Genomic DNA, 21,561 nt, shown 5'->3' with positions numbered 1-21,561 from the left:
TGACCACAGACTGGCCATCAGAAGCAGGACTATAATGATTAGACATACTCCGTAAGAGGACTGCCAGAATCCTGTCACTGCGTATCGATTTTAAGATGTCTGTTTTGCTACTGTGTCATTTGGGCTTATGACACAAAGGTGGGGGTACTCTGCCTGTCAATCGTCTGTCAGATTTAGTGGAAGGACTCAGATTGCCAGGACCCGGAGCAGATGCACTGTGGGTAGCCCACGATAGCAGACTGACCACAGAAGTTAGTTTGAGAAGGTCCTACAGTGACCGCCCTCCAAAGTGAGCCTGCAATCTGTCACCAAGTCTAAATAAAACTCAAAAACTAAACTTCAAACAGAAATGCAGACTTTTGTGATGTGCAAGCCAACTTTTATGGATGTGTGAGAAATGTGTTGATTTGGCAAATGAATGCCATTTGTTCAGGATACTATTTTTTTTATATAAAATAAAATAAAATAAAATAAAATAGTAATCTATTAAGTCATCTAAATTGTAGTCATCTTTAAACAAACAAACAATAGTACTACATATATAAATAATATATACTTATAATGTAGTAATAACTAATAATGTTAAGTCAAACCACATTAACTAATTAAAATAAAATAAAAACAAAACACTGAACAAAGTACTCCTGCAGAAATATTATAAAATACAATAAAATTGTATAAAATGTTAATTAAAATAAATAAATAAAAAAAGATGGAAACTTCCCAAAGACTAGTACTTATATTTAAAAGGAAGTACTCATACACATCCATATGCACACATCTTCACAGAGCCCAGTTAATGTTCAGAGGTTGCGTAACTGAAACACTGTGTGATCATTTACATTACTGAACAGGCGATGTGTGTAGGATCAGTATGGCAAGCTTCTGAACCAATCAGAGGAAAAGATCAATCCGTGACAGGTGCATGTGATCATCCTCCTTATCTTTTTGAAAGGGCATCTGCTGCCTGCTGCACAAGAACAGATGATGGTTTGAGGACTAGATCTGGGCTTATATAAGAGCTTTTGTTGTTCCAGTTAATAATAGATTATGTTTCACATAGTTGATAGTTACTATGACATAAGATTACAGAATGTAATTTAACCAAGTTGTGATGTTCCCATTTCTGACAAGTGAGTTCTACCTGGATAATCTGATCTGATGTAGCACACCAAGTACTTTACCAGAAGCTTAAAACACAGACACACAAACATTATTAGTCATGCATGCTATTCTGAGAAGTAACGGAAAGAAAAGGCACCCCTGACCTTTCACAAGATGTGTGCACTGAGAAAACTGTTTCACAAGCTGTCAACAAGCCATTAGCTGAAATGGCCATTATTACTGAAATATTTTTATGCGAGTGTGCATTTAGTTATTTAGATCAACCTGTCTGATTCTTGTGCAGCATCAGATGTGTGCTGCCTTCACACGTCTTTCTGGGAAGCTTCTACACACAAACCCAGACGTCTTAATTACAATGCGATATGCATTCAAATGACTTTTTGCATTCAGATTAGTTTTATTGTTAAGAATTAAAACTGACATGTTATGTAATTTCAAAGATCTTTTTCTTTCTTTTTTTCTTTGTCATGTACAGACAAATGGAGGAAGATTTAGAAGTCTACAATATATTCTGGAAAGCACCTGATCAGATTAAAGGGAAATTAAATAAAAAATTAAAGGGATACTCCACCCTAAAATGAAAATGTTGTCATTGATTACTTACCCCCGTATCATTCCAAACCCGTAAAAGCTCAGTACGTCTTCGGCAACACAATTTAAGATATTTTGGTTGAGACTGTCTCATAGACTGCCAAGTAAATAACAGTGTCAAGGTCCAGAAAAGTCGTTGTCAGAACACTCTATCTCCATCCAACAAAAATAACAACTTTATTCAATAATTTATTTGTCAACGGTCTCCTCTGTGTCACTCCGTATCACTGTGCTGCGTATGCTCTTCTGTGTCCTCCGTATTTTTGTTTTCTTCGCTTACAAAAAGTGTTCCCGTCGCTTCATATAACCCAGATTGCATGTCTGATGGCAGATGGAGTATTCTGACGACGACTAAGGTCCATGGGACAGTCTCAAGCCTCAAGGTTGATTAATGACAACATTTTCATTTTGGGGTGGAGTAACCATATATATTAATAATGCTATATCTAATTTCTGATACAGGTTGTTTTATGCCAGTCAAACAATAGATTTCACAAACCAATTCTCGACACCGTTGTGGGCAAAATTATGAACTTTAAAAATACCAAGAGCTAAAAAGAAAAAATCTGGTAAAGAAACAACACACACCTGTCTCCTTGACACACCTGAAATCCCCTGGAGCTCATTGTGTAAAACATCTGTCACATATGAGATCAACTGCAATGAAGCACAGACTCTCGGGAATCGTGCAGAGGAAACATGGTGTCAGTGAGTCGCAGCGGTGACAGTGAAAGTTAGAGCAGTTTGTCAACATCCAGTGTTTCACCATGAAGAAATCAGAATAAACGGCTACATTCAGACAGCTTTCAAGTAACATTTCAATTACAATGTCAACCCGACTATCAAACATGCTCTGGAACGCATACAAACATGCATTTAATGATGGCTTTGCTCTGTTCCAGCTGAAGGGTTTTCTACTGGCCTTGTCGGACACAGCCGATGTTGGTGGATAAGTGTGTATAACCTCAATTAAAGCATGCTCTAAATGTCTGACAACAGCTAATATTCCTCTTCCAGCAGCGGACCGAATTGATGTTCCTTCATTCGTCACCCCGCAGAAAAAGCAATCATGCTGTTGTCTCGCTCTGCTTAGGAACTGGGAAGCGCTGCTTCCAGTTGCTCATTAGCATGCATCACTAACACCCCCTGTCCTCAAGATACCAACCTTCCATCTCTTAACAACGTTAAAACCCCTGCTTTAATATGCAGAGGAATCTGCTCTAATATACTTGCTCTAAAGGTGTCTTGAGGATAGTTAAACTTTAAAACACACCGCAGTTATTGTTTGTCCCTACAGATTTGCCCCCTAATGTTTGCTTGCTTGTTTGCAGAGCTCGGTTTGAACAGAAAGCCTCCATTCTGTCGGCCCTCCTGTTAGAGGTTCAACCCATAAAGCTTTAAGAAAACAGCCAGCTGTGTTACAAGATCTGACAGTCTTTAAAATGGGTATTTTGGAAATATCTGTGGTACATTTTGTAAATTTGCCATTCGTATTATATGGAAAATTGATTTGCAGGCACTAAATAAGACCTGGGCTGATTGACACACTGAAGCAGCAGTGTAAGATATTTCTGAATGGTGGTATAGCTTTCCTCTCATGAATGTTTAAGCCACAAATATTTGCGTAGAGGTTTAAATCCAGTGCCAACATCACTAACATGCTGTAAACTTGCTTTTGCTCATGAGATATACACTTCTAAATGTCAGGAATCTTGAAATATCAATAGAAAGTAATTCAGAACAGAACAGGAAATTCAAAGAGAGATGGAAAAGATTTTACAATAAGATCAAATTTATTAACATTATTTGATGCATTAGCTATCACAAACAATTAATTGTTTATATTATTTAATTACATTTGATAGATTATATTTACACTACCAAAATTATTTAAAAAATATATTATAAATATTTTATACGCACACATTTTTATTTTATTTGTTCAGTGTAAAAATATTGCAAAACAGTCATACTAATTTTAAGATAATAATAATATTATGAAATATTATTACAATTTCAAATAACAGTTTTCTTTTTTTATTATATATTTAAACTCTATTTATTTCTACGTTGGTAAAGCTGAATATTTTGCCAGGTCATTCTTCAGAAATGACTCTAATATAATGATTTGTTGCTTAAAAAAATAATTCTTATTATAAATTTTGAAACAGTGATATATTTATTTTCAGTATTATATTTCAAAAGAACACCATTTATTTGATATATATAATCATAAATGTCACGGATCAATTTTCGTTTACATTTTGGAATGGTAATTATTTTTTTTCACAGTATGTGATAATTGAACTTTTTTAACTACTATTTTACAAACATAATTTTATCATATTCTTTTGTTATGTATTAATTCAAAATACATTGAAGACTGTTCAATTGTACTTTACATATAAAAAATAACAAGATTTTAAATAATCCAAAATTGATTAAACCTTGTTATAGAGAAAATAAAGGAATTTAAGAGAGGGATAAATTTGCTTATTTAAGTTGATACAAAGTTTGTCCATGACATCACCAGCTGTGGGTGGGGGTCCAGAAATTTGTAGTAAACCAGCGATTAAACATCATACTGTTCACCAGTTTGCCATTAATTCATAACTTACATCCATAAAGGAACTCAAAGAAAGCACATACCTCTCTATCGAGTTGGTGGGGTGCTATCACGGTGACAATGTCGCCTCTTTCTGGGTCGATGTAGAACATATTGGGTGAAGGTTTATCGGGAAGCTGTCTCACAATGATGTAGCGCAGTACAGCGTTGTCCGTGTTGGGATCGTCTGCATCGTAAGCTGTCATGGTCATCACTGTGGTGCCTGCCAAAAACAGTTGAAAAACAATGCGTTATAATGGAAACAAATGGGCAGGATGCTACTCGGTGTGGTGCCAACTATATTCTTAAGGTTTTATCTGTACACTGACACCACTGTGACTGCCATTTTTCATTAAACCACAAAGCCGAACAAACTTTAATTGATTGAACTCGGCGACCCGAGCAAGAGAAGGTGACGCACTTTGAATGAGGCTTCATGGCACAAAATACGAAAGAGCAAAAGTCTACTTTTAAGAACCCTGTTCCGATCCTCCCAGCAAATCCGAGTTTTATACTGTAGTGCATCTAAAATAAGGATGCCGTTCTTGGCAGATGAACTGTAATCCTATTCAATCCTTGACATATCAGCTCGCCTCCTCTCTCAGACGTGGCCTCCGGAATGAACAGCAGCTCGACAGTATCCAAAGAGAGGGCGATATCACAGTTCAAGCGACGCTGTTCATCTATTTCATTTCCCCTCCGTCTCATCTGAATGTGCTCAACCGCAAAAGTGGGCCGCAAATGGAGCCAGAGCCTCTCAAAGTCACAGTGTCCAGAAAGTGACACGAGGCTAAGTCATATATATCTCCTGAAGTTAATGGCCTCTATCAGTGACGTTAACCTCTGATCAGCCTTTACAAGAGCTCTCGCACTGTACGGCATAAATCCAACAGGCACCAAAAAGAGAAATAAAAAAATAAAAAACTGTGGGGACATGTGCAGACCCCCTCAAATAGGAATATTAGCATCTTAGAGTCTAAATGAGTAAAAGGCAATTATAAGTAATTAAGGGAGAAGTGAGTATCAGCGCAGGGAGAGAGATGGTATTAGGCGACGGTTAAGCAGTACACCTCTAATGATTAATTACACATGCTGAAGCTCAAAGCGGGGCTCTCTCGTGACACCGCTAGTCAGAGCGAGCGGTTCCACTTCACAGTTCAGTTACACCAAGTTATACGACCTCTGTGTTCGCGGAAACACACACTGACACACATATGAGTGTGTGCACAGCATGACTGCACACACACACAGACACATGCAATCTTTTTCTTTCTCTCATTCGCATAAGGAAAGACAAGCATGCAGAAAAGAGCACTCATACGAAAGAAACAAAGAGAAAGAAAGAAAGAAAAAGAAAGAAAGAATAAAATAGTTCTTTAGAAGAAAATAATGTGCAAAGATACAATTTTAAGAGTGGGCCAGTGTATGTACATATCATTTGTATCTGATTATTTATTCATAATTACCCAAATTGGCTCCTGATAGAGACAGACATACAGATAGATAGATACCTGTATTTGTCCTTCAGAAACTTCTAAACACCAGAAGAAAAAAAAAGAATTTGCCTAAAAAAGATGAAGAGCTTCTTTTTATGTTTTTCCATTAAAGCCAAGTTAAATCAATGACTGTAAATCCTATCAAAATCAATCTCTCAGCCAAAAGAAAACAAATTTAGTACTATTCCTTTTCTAAGACATTTAAGTAGAAATTGATTTCCTTGTCAGTGAAAACTAGTCCTGTCCAAACATTCTGTTTATGTATAGAGCACATTCATAATCAAGACATTTTTACAACTGAACAAACAATTGTGAAAGAATAGCATAATCAACCTAATCACCACAAGACCCCTTGATTCGGAATCCCGTTCTTGTAGTTCTCTTAACCTGTTCTCCTCCTGCACCCTCATAAAGATCAAAAAGCTATGAGGTATTTAGCGCTCATCAATATGAACCATGACAAAAGCCATCAGCTCCCATCAGCACACACATAAATCAACAAGCAGATCTAATTGGTTGATGGGAAGGGCCAGCAAGTGAATGCAAATCACTGCTATGCAATTATGAGGCAATTATGTCAAAGCTGAGCCCAATTCAGGAGCTATTGTCTTCCTTTATGAAGTCCATACTCTCCCCAGCGCCAAGGCGGAATCAATGTTAACTACATTGGAAGGTTTAATGGGAGGACCTGAAATGGCTAGACTTGAATCTGCGGGTCTCCATTACTGTATTATCAACTCTGTTCATCTAATTGGGGCTATGGGATCAGTCAGAGTGAGGACTTTTTCTTTCTGGCTCTTTCTTTCTCCCTTTTAATTCCACCATCTTGTCACACTGAACAAGAGGCAGAACACTGAAATGAATAATGTCTCATAAAATGCCTGACTTGAGCGGTTAATTTGATATCAGGCTCGGTGTCTAACTCTGCATTAACTTAGACTGAAAACATTCATTGGCATACTGAAATCAACCATAGTATGAATAGGCAAGTAGGAGATGTAAACATAACGTCCGCTACGTTCTCAAAACTCAGGCAATTTGATAATACCTAAAATATCAAAATGAACTGTGGGCGGCAGATCCTTTTTCTATTTGGCACCTAAACTCTGGAATAACCTACCTAACACTGTTCGGGAGGCAGACAGACTCTTGCATAACATACTAATATGCTTTTAATATCCAAATCCGTTAAAGGATTTTTAGGCTGCATTAATTAGGTAAACCGGAACCGGGAACACTTCCCATAACACCCTATGTACTTGCTACATCATTAGAAGAATGGCATCTACGCTAATATTAGTCTGTTTCTATCTTATTCCAAGGTCTCTGTAGCCACCAGATCCAGTCTGTATCCAGATCAGAGGGTCACTGCAGTCGCCCGGATCCAGTACGTATCCAGACCAGATGGTGGATCAGCACCTAGAAAGGACCTCTACATCCCTGAAAGACAGCGGAGACCAGGACAACTACAGCCCCAGATACAGATCCCCTGTAAAGACCTTGTCTCAGACGACCACCAGGACAAGACCACAGGAAACAGATGATTCTTCTGCACAATCTGATTTTGCTTCAGCCTGGAATTGAACTACTGGTTTCATCAGGTCAGAGGATAACTGGCCACCCAACTCAGCCTGGTTTCTGCCAAAGTTTTTTTCTCCATTCTGTCACCGATGGAGTTTCGGTTCCTTTCCGCTGTTGCCTCTGGCTTGCTTAGTTGGATTCACTTCATCCACAGCGATATCGTTGACTTGATTGCAAATAAATGCACAGACACTATTTTAACTGAACAGAGATGACATCACTAAATTTAAGGATGAACCGACTTTAACTGTCATTTTGCATTATTGACACACTGTTTTCCTAATGAATGCTGTTCAGTTGATTTGACGCAATGTATTTTGTTTAAAGCACTATATAAATAAAAGGTGACTTGACTTGACAAAAAAATCTGTTATATATATTATTTTGTATAAAAAATAAAAGTGAATGCAAATCACTGCTATACAAAAAATCTTCAATATGATTTGTCTGAGGCATCAGTCGGTACTTTTTTTTACAGTATACAATAATAATAATGATAATTCATAATTTAAATCTTTCTCATTCAGACTATACCTTGGGTGCTGTCTTTATCTGTTGTGCACACTGTTCTCGTCTTCTCATCCTGTTGCGCTCTGATATAGCAGAAGAATGTGTTGTTTGGAAGATCAAGGCATTTCAGTGGGCATCTCTGCCTTCTTACAACAGCTGAAGCCCGGTGGGTGCCAATCACATAGCCCCACTCCAGAACTGAAGGCAGTGCGTACCATCCAAAACCGTGGGCTTCTCCACAGGGCACCTTCCACTTCGACATGGCCCCAGCTGCTTAAAATCAAGTGCTGGCTAAAAAGCTGGGCCCTTCAGCTATTGTGGAGGAGAGGTTTTACATAATAATAACTCAAAATGTGTCACGCCATTAAAAAGGCATATTTATATCCTGACAATGACAGTTCGGGACAAGGTTCATAGAAATCAGACCATTTTTCCTTTTTTCTCAATCCCTTTTTCTTGTTCTTGCTTTTTTCTTGTTCCCTCTCAAAGGATTCCACAGACACACTAAACAATGTCACTAGTGTTCTTTCAGATCAAAACAAACAAAAACAAAAATATAAATATAAATCTCCCATGGTGTAACCATACCATCCCATCAAAGTATGCCAGACCCCTAACAACCTAGCAGAGAACTGCAAATCACATTCAGTGCTAATTTTGCCAGAACAACTGCATTTTTAACAGTTTCATAATTCCTTGAGGTGCTAAAACAATGCAAACAGCATGTGCAAAATAAACAACACCATCAGCAGACACGATTCATATTTAGCCTACCTCTCTGTTTTCAGTTATACAGCGCTGTACAAAGAGAGTTTAAAAGAAAGTAAGAGCTACAGTGCTCCAACACAAGGCCGGTGTCACACGTGGCAGATCCTCTATTACAGACATCCAGGGAAATCGATATGACTTCAGGCTCATTCACACTGGGGAAGCCAGCGCACTCTGTGATGGGCTTTATAATAGGAAAGAACGGGGGGAAAGATTGAGACAGGATGAAATAATGATGGAGCAGGTGTGTGTGAGCGAGTGATCAGACTAGATACCGGGATAAAAGCGAGATAGAGGAAGGGTGAGAGGTCCGTAGGGCAAACAGACAGTGAAGCTACTGGACAAGGGATCACTGCGCTATCTTTGGACTTTGGCTAAACTGAAAATACGCAGATAATGAGGCTAATCTTCTATCCGAAATCTACCAAATTACTTTATTTTTTTCTTTTTTTTCAAGAATGGATGGAGATTTATGGAGAAGGACAAGTTTGAAACTTTGCAGCACACAAAATTGGTGTGAGACTTCAAAAAGCACAAAATTCTAAATAGTGTGGCTTTTTATAGACCATCTCTGCAACATAGCAACAGAAAAGCACAGAGCGCTATTACCCTTCATTTTGAGAGGTAATTCAATACATCTAGTGGTTCTGGAAAAAGATAAATGGACTACAATGTGGAATGGTGCACATCGGTGAAATCCGCGGCCTTTTTGCCCTGAAAGAACCAGCTTGCCTATTCTCCCTTGGTTAAAGGCACTCAAGTGAAATTCAGTGGTCTGTCTAAAAGAAGTCCGCAGGCATAGTCTGGCTATTCAATGTTCCTGTTGTTTCATTACACTGTGACGAGTAAGCACCATTTTTATCAAAACCCCTGCAATTCTGCAATTTACTCATTCCCGCAAAGTGTAGTCCCATAGCAGAAACATTGCTGTATATGGAAGAAACACTTGAAACTTCGCATTCACACATTCACACTCGCATTGTAAAATGCTGCACCTAAGCTAAAGGAAAACATAAAATTTTATTTATTTTTTTTTTCATAAAATTTTAGCAGGTTACGCATTTTTTAGGTTTTGTACCTTTGTAATACACTGATAACCACCAAAAAGTAAGTGTTGATGAGAAAGTCACTCGATGAACCAAAGCTCATCACTAGCAGCTTTTAAACGCTAACAAGTATGGAAGGTGCACGGTGTCATTCCCGCAAACACCATCATGGTAACACAAACTGAACTGAAATAATGCAATAAACATTCATTTAACAACATTGCATATAACATACAACCCTAATGTACACAGCTGATAAGAAAAAAACTAAGAAGAAAGCTTCAACCGAAAAGCATCCAAGGTGAAATGCAATCTTAAGAAAGAAAGTCTTCTACATATAGAATGGCGAGAGACTGTAGTAGATGGAGGATCCTTTAAAGGGCTAAATTTGGGTTCCACTGTACTGTATTTGAATTGGTGTTATGCAACAGACAGATGTTTTTGACCAGTGCTACTGCATTTCATTTTGTTTTCCCCGTTTTAACCAAACCTTTGTATGTCTGTCTGACGAAACACTTCATGCAATTTATTTCACTTTGCATTGAGAAGATGATTCAATGTGATGCAACAAGAAAATCTTCTGTTTTCATTTTGCTAGGTTACTTCTCCTTTTTGTAATATTAAAGTACAGGTTTTTTTTCACACAATATGTTTACTTTCACTTAAGTATAATTGAGTACTTTTATACTGCTGCCAAAAAATAATAATAATAATAATAAAAAAAGTCATTATAATGTATATACAAATCTTCTGGAGCCATACGATAGCTTTTTGTGAGAAACAGTATTGGAACTGGATCATTCCTGAACTAATCAGTCCAATTAGTGAACAGGATCAACCAGTACTCTGAAATGATTCATATAAAAAGATAGACTCATTACCAAAGGAAGTTTCTGAATGCAATTCACTGACTCGTGTTCCATTTCTTGAGCTAATATCTCCCTAGAGGGCAAGATTATCCATGAACAACAAAAGTTTCTTTATATAAAGCCAATGCATGGTTTCAGAAGACCTATAAAGCCATATGGACGACTTTTATGATACTTTTATTGTTCTTTTTGTTATTGCATTTAAAAGAGGCGTCTGAAAATTATTTACATCTTTTTAAAAGTGTTAAAAAAACAGCATGCAGGTTTAGAATGACATGACAGTGAAGAAATAATGACAGAATTTACAATGAACTGTTCGTATAAGTAGAGAACACTCAGCCATTTAATTATAATTGATTCATTCTAAAGCACCATTTGTCAGATCCCAAAGGAACACCAAAGAGGGTAAAACCTCCATTTTTATCTATGATTTACATAAAAGGTGAACTTCAGGGCACCACTAAAAGGGTAATAATGGACTACCAACACTTTCATTGTTTTGGTATTGTATGTAATGCATACAACAAGTGCTCATCAAGCCATCATCATTTCCATAAATCACTTCTACAATTCTGATGTGAGATCCGAACCATCCTTTGTGACTGACAAATGTATAACCTAAAAAAAACTTAGTTTCTCAGGACTGAAGCTAAAACTGTTCAGGAGGTAAAAATAGAGGCTTACAAATGAAAGAATCAATCTTATTTCAACACAATTCAGTGTCACAATGCCCCGCTATGCAACCTTTTGTTATAAAATAACACCAGTGATTTTACATTGGACGTCAAGCGGCGGCCCAACACAGTACAAAAATTGACTTTCAAAACTAAGAAAAATTTCTTAAAATCTAATCCTTAACTTGCACTTCCACATTTTTTTTTTTTTTTTTTTCATTAAGCCACAGAGCTCTGGTAACTCACAAAAAAATCCCACAACGCACACAGGCAAGTAAACACAGAAATGTAATCTGTGTGTCCAGTTTGATCCCAGGCCTGCAGTGGAAAGTGCTGCAGCATAAAGCCACACATCATTCTCTCATCTCGTCCTTGTCACCAGCTTCTCCATTACAGATATGAAAGAAGAGAGCAAGAGGTAGCACTTATTAACACGATCTGTGTCTCTGTGCGTGAGTGAGATGAGTGAGAGAAGATGAGAAAGCAAATGACAGAGAAAAAGAAAAGAATGCAAGGGTGTCTGGAAAAGAAAGAAATAAAAGCAAGCAGAAATGGTCTTTACACTGCATGCAAACAACATCTGATGTGGCGTTTGTTAAAAGTATGTATTTTAATGAGACACAGATGTTGCATAACAATCGCCAAAAACAGACTGTATAGTTTTGGGAGTGACAACTGCATGTGTTTGCTGAAGTGAATCCTCTAATTTTAGTTGGAAATGGTATGTAATGGTCTTTGACTATGTAAAGGTGGTCTGGTGTTCTGTGACAGAATGACAGTAACACACCTCTCTTCTCTCCACCTCTTCACCTTTACAGCCTACAGCCGACTAATTAAATTCTACCTGCACCATTATTCCTATCCCTTAAACATGCTGTTCACTCATTCTAACAGTTTCCAATGCAGAGCCACATGTACCCATAAACACAAAGAGTTGATTAAACAATGAAGCAACTTCAAAAGCTAGACATTATTTAAAGTATTTCAACTACAGTTAAAGAGTAGCTTTCGGGACAAAATGATAAAGTGACAATATGTAATGTAATATAATATAATACACTCTACACTCTTTTTTTTTTTTTAACCCAAGTGCTGGGTTCACCCTGTTGGGTCATTTTATTGGGTTATTTTTAATATCTTTACCCAGGTGCTTGGCAGTTTTTATAATATAATATTAAATAATATAATATACACTACTGTAAAAGAATGTAATCATTAAGATTCTTTAATGCTTTTGAAAGAAGTTTCTTATTCTCACCAAGGCTGCATTTATATGATCAAATCCATTAAACCTAGTAATATTCTAAAATATTTTCACCATTTTGGAAAAAAAACTTCAGCAGCCATCTTACTTTCCACCGAAATATTAAGCAGCACAACTGTTTTCAACATTTCTAATAATAAGAAAGATCAACAAATCAGCATATTAGAATTATTTCTGAAGGATCACGTGACACTGAAGACTGCAATATTGCTGAAAATTCAGATTTCCCATTACATTTTAAAATGTATTAAAATAAAAAATATATATTTTAAATGATAATAATATTTCATAAGAACTGAGCTGCAAACTGTGATAAACAGCAGCGTTTAACTAAATATTTCACTATAAAAACGCCTGAAAGAGACTTCTGTACAGAACTGTTTCTATTAGAAACCAACAAACTCTCAGGAAAAACTGTCCAAACAACTTCAATACAAGTGCAAATAACCTATCACTGCCCTGACACTAGCACAGTTAACACACTGTTCCAACAACCACTCAAATATGTCATTTGTTGAGGGATTTCTTCACAAATTAAAAACAACTGAGCTTTCACATTTTTTGTTTTACTAGTTTAGGGAAAGGACAACAGTCACAGGAAAAAGGTGGCAGCTGATTAAGGTGCAGAATGTCATCTCTTCCTATTAGCTACACACTGTGTATTAATTTCTATTAAGTTTACTACATAACATGTTCCAGTAATGCAAACGAGGCCGATGGTGGACGAGAATGTGTACACGCAATGGAAATGGAGTGGAATGAATATCATCAAATGAAATGGTGTTCAATTAGATAACAAATTTGTTTGTGTCTGTGCTTGTATATCTGAGGGGGAGTGCAAGAGTATGTTTACAGTCGTGTTCAGATGAAAAAATCTAATTAACACCTCTGTGGGAGCTTTCTGCATTAGCTAACTGTTTCACAGTGCATCCGTAAAGCAGCAGGAATCCGTTTTGATCCTGGCAGCACGCAGCATATGTACGGTTTAATGCGCACATCACTGCGGCTAAGACTTAATGTGTGTCTTACTATGGCTGTGCTCATCAAACCAGAACGCAGAATGGCAGTCCTCAGCGGGGCAAAATTTATGTTTAAGGAGACACCAAGCTTGGGTGAAATGACATCAAGCCTTCTTGCAATGCAAACAAATAGCTCAGATTGTATCATTCAGGTTTAATGTTTGCCTGACTTAATATAATCCTAAACTTCCCGGGTTATCTGGTTATCAGCATTCTACGCAATATCTTCTTTGGTGTTTAGCAGAAGAAATAATTACATTTAGGTTTGGAAGGACATGAAGGTAAATAAATGATAGGTGGACTATGCCTTTAGGGATGATTTTCTTGCTTGCTTCTTTCTACTGACCCACAGTTTCCACCAGGAGCTGTAATGTAATGGTGGACGGTCTCTGACATCTCATCAGTGCTGTGTGGTTACACACTCTCTTCTACAACCTGACAGCAGGCAGCAGCCTTATGACACCTTTCTGACAAACACTCGCACAATCAACGAGAGGTAACACTTAACACTGACAGCAGCATGCATGCTAACACAAGCACACATGGGGAACTCACTGAACACAGACCGAAGACTACAGCAAATAGACCACAGCATGCGAAGACACAGCTGAAATTATTCTTCACAGAATCCACTATGCCCCTGGCCTAAGAGCGCCTGGGGATATTATTTTCCCTTTTTTTACAGAACAAAAATTGCTCTTCATTTCCCTTTGTGAACTTAAGTCTTTCCCTACAGTGTCCAAAGAAACTCAAAGGGAAAATAAATAATAATCTCTGTCAACGACAGGGCTGTCGAAACCCTAAAGACAGAGTCTTTGACAAAAACAAATCTTGCTTTCTGAATGAGAACACTTCATAGATTTACGAGACGATGGTCATTTACATGTCAGAGGCTTTTAGAACTTCGCTGCTTTAGGACAGAACCGCAGAGAATTACTAGGCCTGTCAACACTGAATTGCCTTTCAAACCCAAGATCCTTGCACTAGAGACATGTAAAACAAGACAGAACAAACTTATTGAAATCCCAGATCTATATCCAATGCATCACCCTCCAAAACTTTTTACAGACTGCTTGACAGCTCATGGTCAGAACCCTTCCTCCTGGGTTACTTCCGGTCGATTGAGACCCCAGCGACGAACTGACTCTTCTGAGGCCCATTCTATAAAATTTGCTGTCTTTGTGGCTTAAAGAGCTCAGATGTAGTTCAGGTCCCTGTGCTCAGGAAGCTGTCTAAATGAACCTCTGGTGGCCCAGTGAGGTTTAAGGTGATGTCTCAGCACACATAGGATTGTGCTGAGGATTGGTTGAAAAGCCGTTTCACCTGGAATTAAACTGATTGTGAAGAAATGATTCTGAAGAGAGGAAAATTTGCAGTGATGTAGCTTTCCACAACATATGGACCCCCCTTAAGTAAAGTCAGAGCATTAGAAAATGAATCAGACTGTTCTGCAAAAAGCATGGCTATCGACAATGTTTAAAGTTCATGTCATTTAACTTTATTTTGATTTATCTTGATTTTTTTTTTTTTTTTATCAGTGATGGGTTAGACAGATCAAAATTGACAGTAAAGACATTTACATGTCAGAAAAGGTGCTGTTATTCATCAATAAATCTTTAATAATAATAAAAAAAATAAGCAGCACAACTATGGCTATGGAGAAATGGCTGCTGAAATTTCAACTTTGCCATTACAGGAATAAATTACATTTTAGAATATACAAAAACAAAAATAATTGTTACAATATTATACAACATTGCTGTTTTACTGTATTTTGGATCTGACAGAGTATTGGTAAGTGTAAGAGAATTGTTTAAAAAAAAAAAACTAAATATTTTGAAAAGAAGTGTGTGTGTGTGTGTGTGTGTGTGTGTGTGTGTATATATATATATATATATATATATATATATATATATATATATATATATATATATATATATATATATATATATATATATGTTCTCATTGTAAATATTGGAAAATCTGCAGTTTTAAAAGAGCACATTCATGATGTTTTTAAAATAATGAACCACCCAAAGTGGAAACCATAGCGGTGACAGCAGTATGAAGAAAAAAAAAAAAAAACTCTTAATTAAATCTGTTCACAATCTATGATACACTTAATGAAAAAAGTACTAAACTAAGTAGTCTTTTTGCTCTGAAACAAGTCTATTAATCTACTAAGGGATGTGGCAGAACTTTTCTTTAGTCTAAAATACTAATTAAACATTCTGGTCCGTATCAGCAGACAGATTAAATCACAAACTGCTGCTTGTCCTCTGCCGTGGTTTAAAGTCTATATAGTGATTTCAATCGGTTAACAGAAGAAGAAAAATCACTTTGAAATTCTAAAAGCCCTCTTTAATGTTAAAAAAATCTTATGCTTCATTGTCTACAAAAAGAGGGATTATCACTTTAGCAGAGGAAAATGATATTAACAGACTTTAACTGATACAATCTTTGTTTGCCAATTATCAATCTCTCAGTGTCCATCAACACTGACAACTTTGCACCACCTTCCCAATGATTTTCCATAACATGCAGTAGTCAAGCATTAGACATGTCAAGCATTAAAATTCAGTGCGGGAAGAACACACTCTCCACATGGTGACAGTCAATGAATACATAGGCACCAGCCAAGCCATAATTTGGGCATGGGAATTGGAGATCTAACAGAAAATGCTGCTTTGAAGTGCCATGTTCTCTTGTTGAGGAAGATACTAGAATATAAAATAGTTCCATCTCCAAAGCCATTGAGATGACCTACACCTTACCTGATAACACTCTGAGAACAGGTGTTTTACACAGACTCCAACAACGCACAACATGCAGAAGCACAAGTGTACAAAAATAAATTTGCTGAAGCAACCATGCTATTTTACCTTGTTCTAATACAGCTTTGAGCTCTTTTGGTGAGTTGTGTTTCACAAGACTCTTACCTGAATGCTCTTCATTGTAACTGAAATGCTGTAAAGGGTGAGCTACTGAACAAGTCTACTACATCAAAAAAGCCAATTGTGTGATGGATATTTTATGCAAATATCAAATTATATTATTTTACAAATCATGCACTGTGGTCAAAGTGTTTTGAGGTGTTGCTTGAGGAACCATGGAAAATTAAGTCTTTATAAATTGAAAAGAAATGAAAGTTGGTGTTTTGCTGCCTCTAGTTTTCATTTCAACTGGAAACTTCATTGTATAGGTACAACCACCGCAGACATCCACACAATACTACCAGCTAAAAACTCTGTTAAAAACAAGTTGGGAAGCGGTGCAGTCATGTGACCAGACCAGTTCGAATGGCAGCAGAGACAGGAAGACATGTGTCATATGTGCATGTGTGAGTGTTCAGCGTCTCCACTCGGCTCAAGCTATATGAAGAGACAGTAGCTGATGGTGCAAAACTGACGGGCCTTTCAACGCAACATCTGCTAGCGAGCTAAACATCATTAAGGCAACTCGCACAGATCTGACATCCCTGCAGTATTTCCTGCTGTGACGGGCGGCAGCCAGCCAAAAGGACAGTCAAAAACAATAAAAAGAGCTCTGAATTTGACATTTCAAGTCCCAAACATTTGCATTTTGGAAAATGCCACTCAAATCTAAAGCAAGAGATACAAACAGGTTTAGCTGAATAGATTTCTTGGGGCCAACCTTTCACAACATTTTGGCATTTAAAATGGCTTTTTATTTAACTGAACATGAGCTGTATGCAGTGCATTTTCATCAATAAGAAAAAAACACAATGCTTTTCTTCCCAGGTCTGAATCAAATTCAAAAGAAGTGGGTCCTTTCAACAGACAAGAGTATTAATTATCGGGGACGGTCCATCTATTTCACAAGACTGCAAATGAGACAGAAAAACTATTAGATTGAGTTTGTTAAAAACATACTCCGAGCAATCAATAGACCAAAGATACGAGGAAAGAGATGAAAACAGAAAATGAGGAAACCAGGTATGGAAAGAGGGAAACAGATGAACGTCGAGAAAAGAAAGACAGATAAAAAGACTCTTGAGGAAGAAAAGGGAGAAAAAGGAAGGTGTTCATGAACAGAGTTTAAGCCAGGTGGTGCTAAATGAGATATGCAAAAAAAAAAAAAAAAGGAAGAAAGAAAATGATTTTGATTAAGGGTGTAAAACATGTAAAAGCAGAAGAAACTTGTTGTGTTTATCTCAATCGCATCCTCTAAGTGTACACCAAGCAATGAGTGCCTCGGGTAAGTAATTGAGAAACCAATATGGTTCCTCACAGATCCGTCGACTAGCATTCAGTAACATTCTCATATCTCACAACGAGTAAGGCCCAATTTAAATTTAAGATTGCATTCTACCTGCAAGCTAGAAATTCTGGGAGACATTTCTTTTATGAGAAAAAAGGGGAGAAACTCATTAACATGAAGCCGTGGGATGAAGTGAAATGCATGTTTAATTTTGGAGAGAGAAAAGGAAACCTGGCGAACAACATGCCAAAACTCTGCCGTCAATCAACGCAATCTCTTAATGAAAGACTATGGGGTAAACTGAGGTTACACAGATTGTTTACTTTCATTTCAATATTTTTTATTGCAAATAAATGTGACCCTGGACCAAAAAGTCCTAAGTCTTAAGTCCTAAGTCTTAAGTGTACATTTTTCAAAATTGAGAGTTATACATGCATAAATAAGCTTTCCGTTGATGTATGGTTTATTAGGATCAGAAAAAATATTGGCTGAGATACAGCTATTTGAAAATCTGGAATCTGAGGGTGCAAACAAATCTAAATACTGAGAAAATCACCTTTAAAGTTTTCCAAATGAAATCTTAGCAATGCATATTACTAATTAAAAATGTATTTTTTACATATTTATGGTTGGAAATTTACAAAATATATTCATGGAACATGAACTTTATATCCTATTGATTTCTGGCATAAAAGAAAAATCTATATGCTGACCCATACAAGTTTTTTTTTTTTTTTTTTTTTGGCTATTTCAAAAAATATACCCCCAGTGACTTTTGTGATTTTGTGGTCCAGGGTCACACAAACACACACACACACACACACACACACACACACACACACACACAGTTTAATAGTGCCTTAATTGTACATTTTGAGCTTTACAGGCCACTGTATATTTTCATTGCATTTTTAAAAAAGCGTCCTGAACATCTCCTGCTGTGTTTCACTAAAGAAAAATGTCCCACGGGTGACTAAATGATTGCAAAGTTTTATTTTTTCAGGTGAACTACTATTTTAAACTTCTGTTTTTTTATGATTAGAGTGTTTTCAGAGGAAACATGGAGATTTTAAGACGAAGTAGTCTTGCAGTTATTACCTCTGAAGCTTAGCTTAAATCTTATTGCTTTCACTGTCATAAGGTCTTAGCTTTGTCCCTCAAACACGATGCATGATGTAGGTTCCTCTGATAGCAATGCAAATGCTGAATATAAATGAAATGTTATTTTCCAGTCAAGTTCCTATGGAGAACAAGAAACTGTTGTATTTCCTCTTGCACTACATACAAAGACAGGCAGTTCATACATACATTAAAGATGTGCACTTGATGAATACAAAATGGACTCAGGCGTCAACATAAATGAAGCACAAGGCTGAAATAAACAGTTATCTCTCCACATTTCTTCCCATCCCTGTTGAGCTATTGGCTTTATTGTGGCTCTCAAAGGAGAAATGACTATGTTTTACATGAAAGTCATCTTCCACTCTGTTTTACAGCCTACGGCAAGTCATGAAGTCCACACAGCTCCAGCTGAGAGACTGTACAACTTTATCAGAAACTGAGTTATGGAAACCTAGTGTGCTTCTCTAATGAATGTCTTTACAATGCTTCCAACTCACTCTTTAACTCCATATCACATATATGCACAAACAGACACCATCTTTGTTTCTAAATGCAATTTAATAAGTGTTTTGCAGAGTTATGGAATAGAAGAACCATTTTAAAAACCAGAACAATATTTTTACTCTTTGGCTCTACAGAAAACTGCTCATAATGTTGACTTACATCAGAGATCCCAAACCTCAGGATGATTCTTAATAAGATACCTTAGTTGTTTATCTTGCACAAACAGTTCTGGGGCAATCATAAATAAACTTCATTTATTTTATTTATTTCCAAATGAAATCAAGATGGGGTCGTTAACAAAAGTAAAGTCATTTATGCTGGAACTTAAATATCGCAGAAGCTTAATTACACCTATTATGAATACACTGTGTTTTCCACAACTTTTAATGAGAAGTTATGACTTGCAAGTAACAGGGTTGCAATCGAAATCCTACTCATAAGTACCCCCTGGGGTATATGAACATTGCTTGGAATCACTTAACCAATACATTCATCTCAACCTAGACTCTAGATTCTTTGTTGAACTCTAGCTCTGTTTACAAGTGGTATTAACATGTCTCTCAGGTTATCCAATCACAGGTGCTTTTTTACACACTGTTGTAGCAAGTGACCTAAATGAATACCTTTTCATCAATGAATTCCAATTGTGACTTGATTAAAGATGGAGGTCAATACCAAGCATAACAATTCTATAAAGTATTAAAGTTCTAAAAAGATCTACTTAAGAAATATTTTTGTGTGAGTACATGTATGTACTGTACTGTATATATAATGTCATCTCACAAAGGTGATGTATGGATCAGTGAAACATCAGATTTGATTGGTCATTATTAATTGAATAGCTCTTGAATCCCCTTGATAGACGTCCTCTCATCCAAAGCACCCAAATTACCTTCCCACACATTACAGCTCTTAAAAGTTTGCACCACAAACTTGGATAACTATATAAATGAGTAACACCACAAAATAAGAGCTTGCCAGGTCTCTCTGACAACAGATGTCACAGAAACAAGGTCTAATGTGACAATGCTATATTAGTAGCCTCATAATAATCAATAATACAAGCAACTGAACACTCTCTGATCTTGAACATTGCTGATTTGATGTAAAATAAATGTATTTTGTAGATTTAAAATTGTGTGCTATCCAAATTTGAAAGACAGCATTTCCATGCTTCAATGGGGATTCAATAACATCCAAAACGGAAGAAAACAATTTTCACTCACCATAAATGGCAGAATATTGGAAGAAAACTTTCATTCAGACTGTCTTCAATTTTTCAAAACACTTTCTGAAAAGAACAAACCACTCATCGTTTTATAAAAAAAAAAAAAAGGACTAGTAAACTTTAGCTGCCTCTTTGCTTTTCTCTCGTACGACATGCAACAATTTCTTCCCTACTGATGCAATCAGAAGAAAGACTAAAAATCACAGAAAAGTGGGGCAGGGCTTTGTATTATTGCTAACACCACGTTTGGAGGATTGGTAAAAAAAGGAAAAAAAAGAAAAAAGAAATATATATATGTGTGTGTGCATCTCACAAGTCTGAATGGCAGGATCAGAGCTTTAAGCACAGGGAACCCTGTGGATTGAACAGCTTGTGATCCATGTTTCACCTTGAGAGTTAAAGCTGTGATCTCACTAGTTTTCAAAAAGTAGCGCTTAAAATATGCACATAGATCTTGCTAATTTGGAGCAGAAATAGATTAGTCTTCATTCAAAGGCATCTCAGACTCATCAGACATGGTTATAATGATGAACTGAAACTATTACAGTATAGTTCACCAGTACAAATAAAACTGTCATACCCTCATGTTGTACCTGTACTTTACTGTATTTATTATTCTGTGGAGCATAGAACTAGTTATTCTGAAAACTGCAAGTTGCCCTTTTTCATACAAAGACTACAATGTTTGTTAAATATAGTGGGATTTTCATTTTTGGGTGAAGTATATCCTTTAACGTCAGTATAAATCCAAATATCACAAATAATATGATGGAATAAAACAATCACGGAATGCCATACAGTTGGCAGCGGAATGCCTTGGTCTTGATCTCTAAAATATTCTTTCACAGGAGTTCACAGGAGTCAAGGCTGAGTCAGCACTCAGGTGAAATCGTCTCAAAGTTGCTGACACTTGACTATGTATTATTCTATCTCTTTTA

General features: G+C 36.7%; 1 protein-coding gene across 3 annotated transcripts in view; it reads right to left on the bottom strand.

Moving 5' to 3' along the window:
• Nucleotides 1-21,561, bottom strand: part of cdh13 (cadherin 13, H-cadherin (heart)) — a 284,768-nt gene that overhangs the window by 85,495 nt on the left and 177,712 nt on the right. For all 3 annotated transcript variants that reach the window (XM_026287280.1, XM_026287281.1, XM_026287282.1), the window contains one exon: nt 4,366-4,544. In XM_026287280.1, coding sequence (XP_026143065.1) covers nt 4,366-4,544 — 179 coding nt within the window. The remainder of the gene's footprint in view (nt 1-4,365; nt 4,545-21,561) is intronic.

Source organism: Carassius auratus, chromosome 18 (genome assembly GCF_003368295.1).
Source record: "Carassius auratus strain Wakin chromosome 18, ASM336829v1, whole genome shotgun sequence".
Taxonomy (NCBI): Eukaryota; Metazoa; Chordata; class Actinopteri; order Cypriniformes; family Cyprinidae; genus Carassius; species Carassius auratus.
This window is presented reverse-complemented; position numbering and strand designations above follow the sequence as displayed.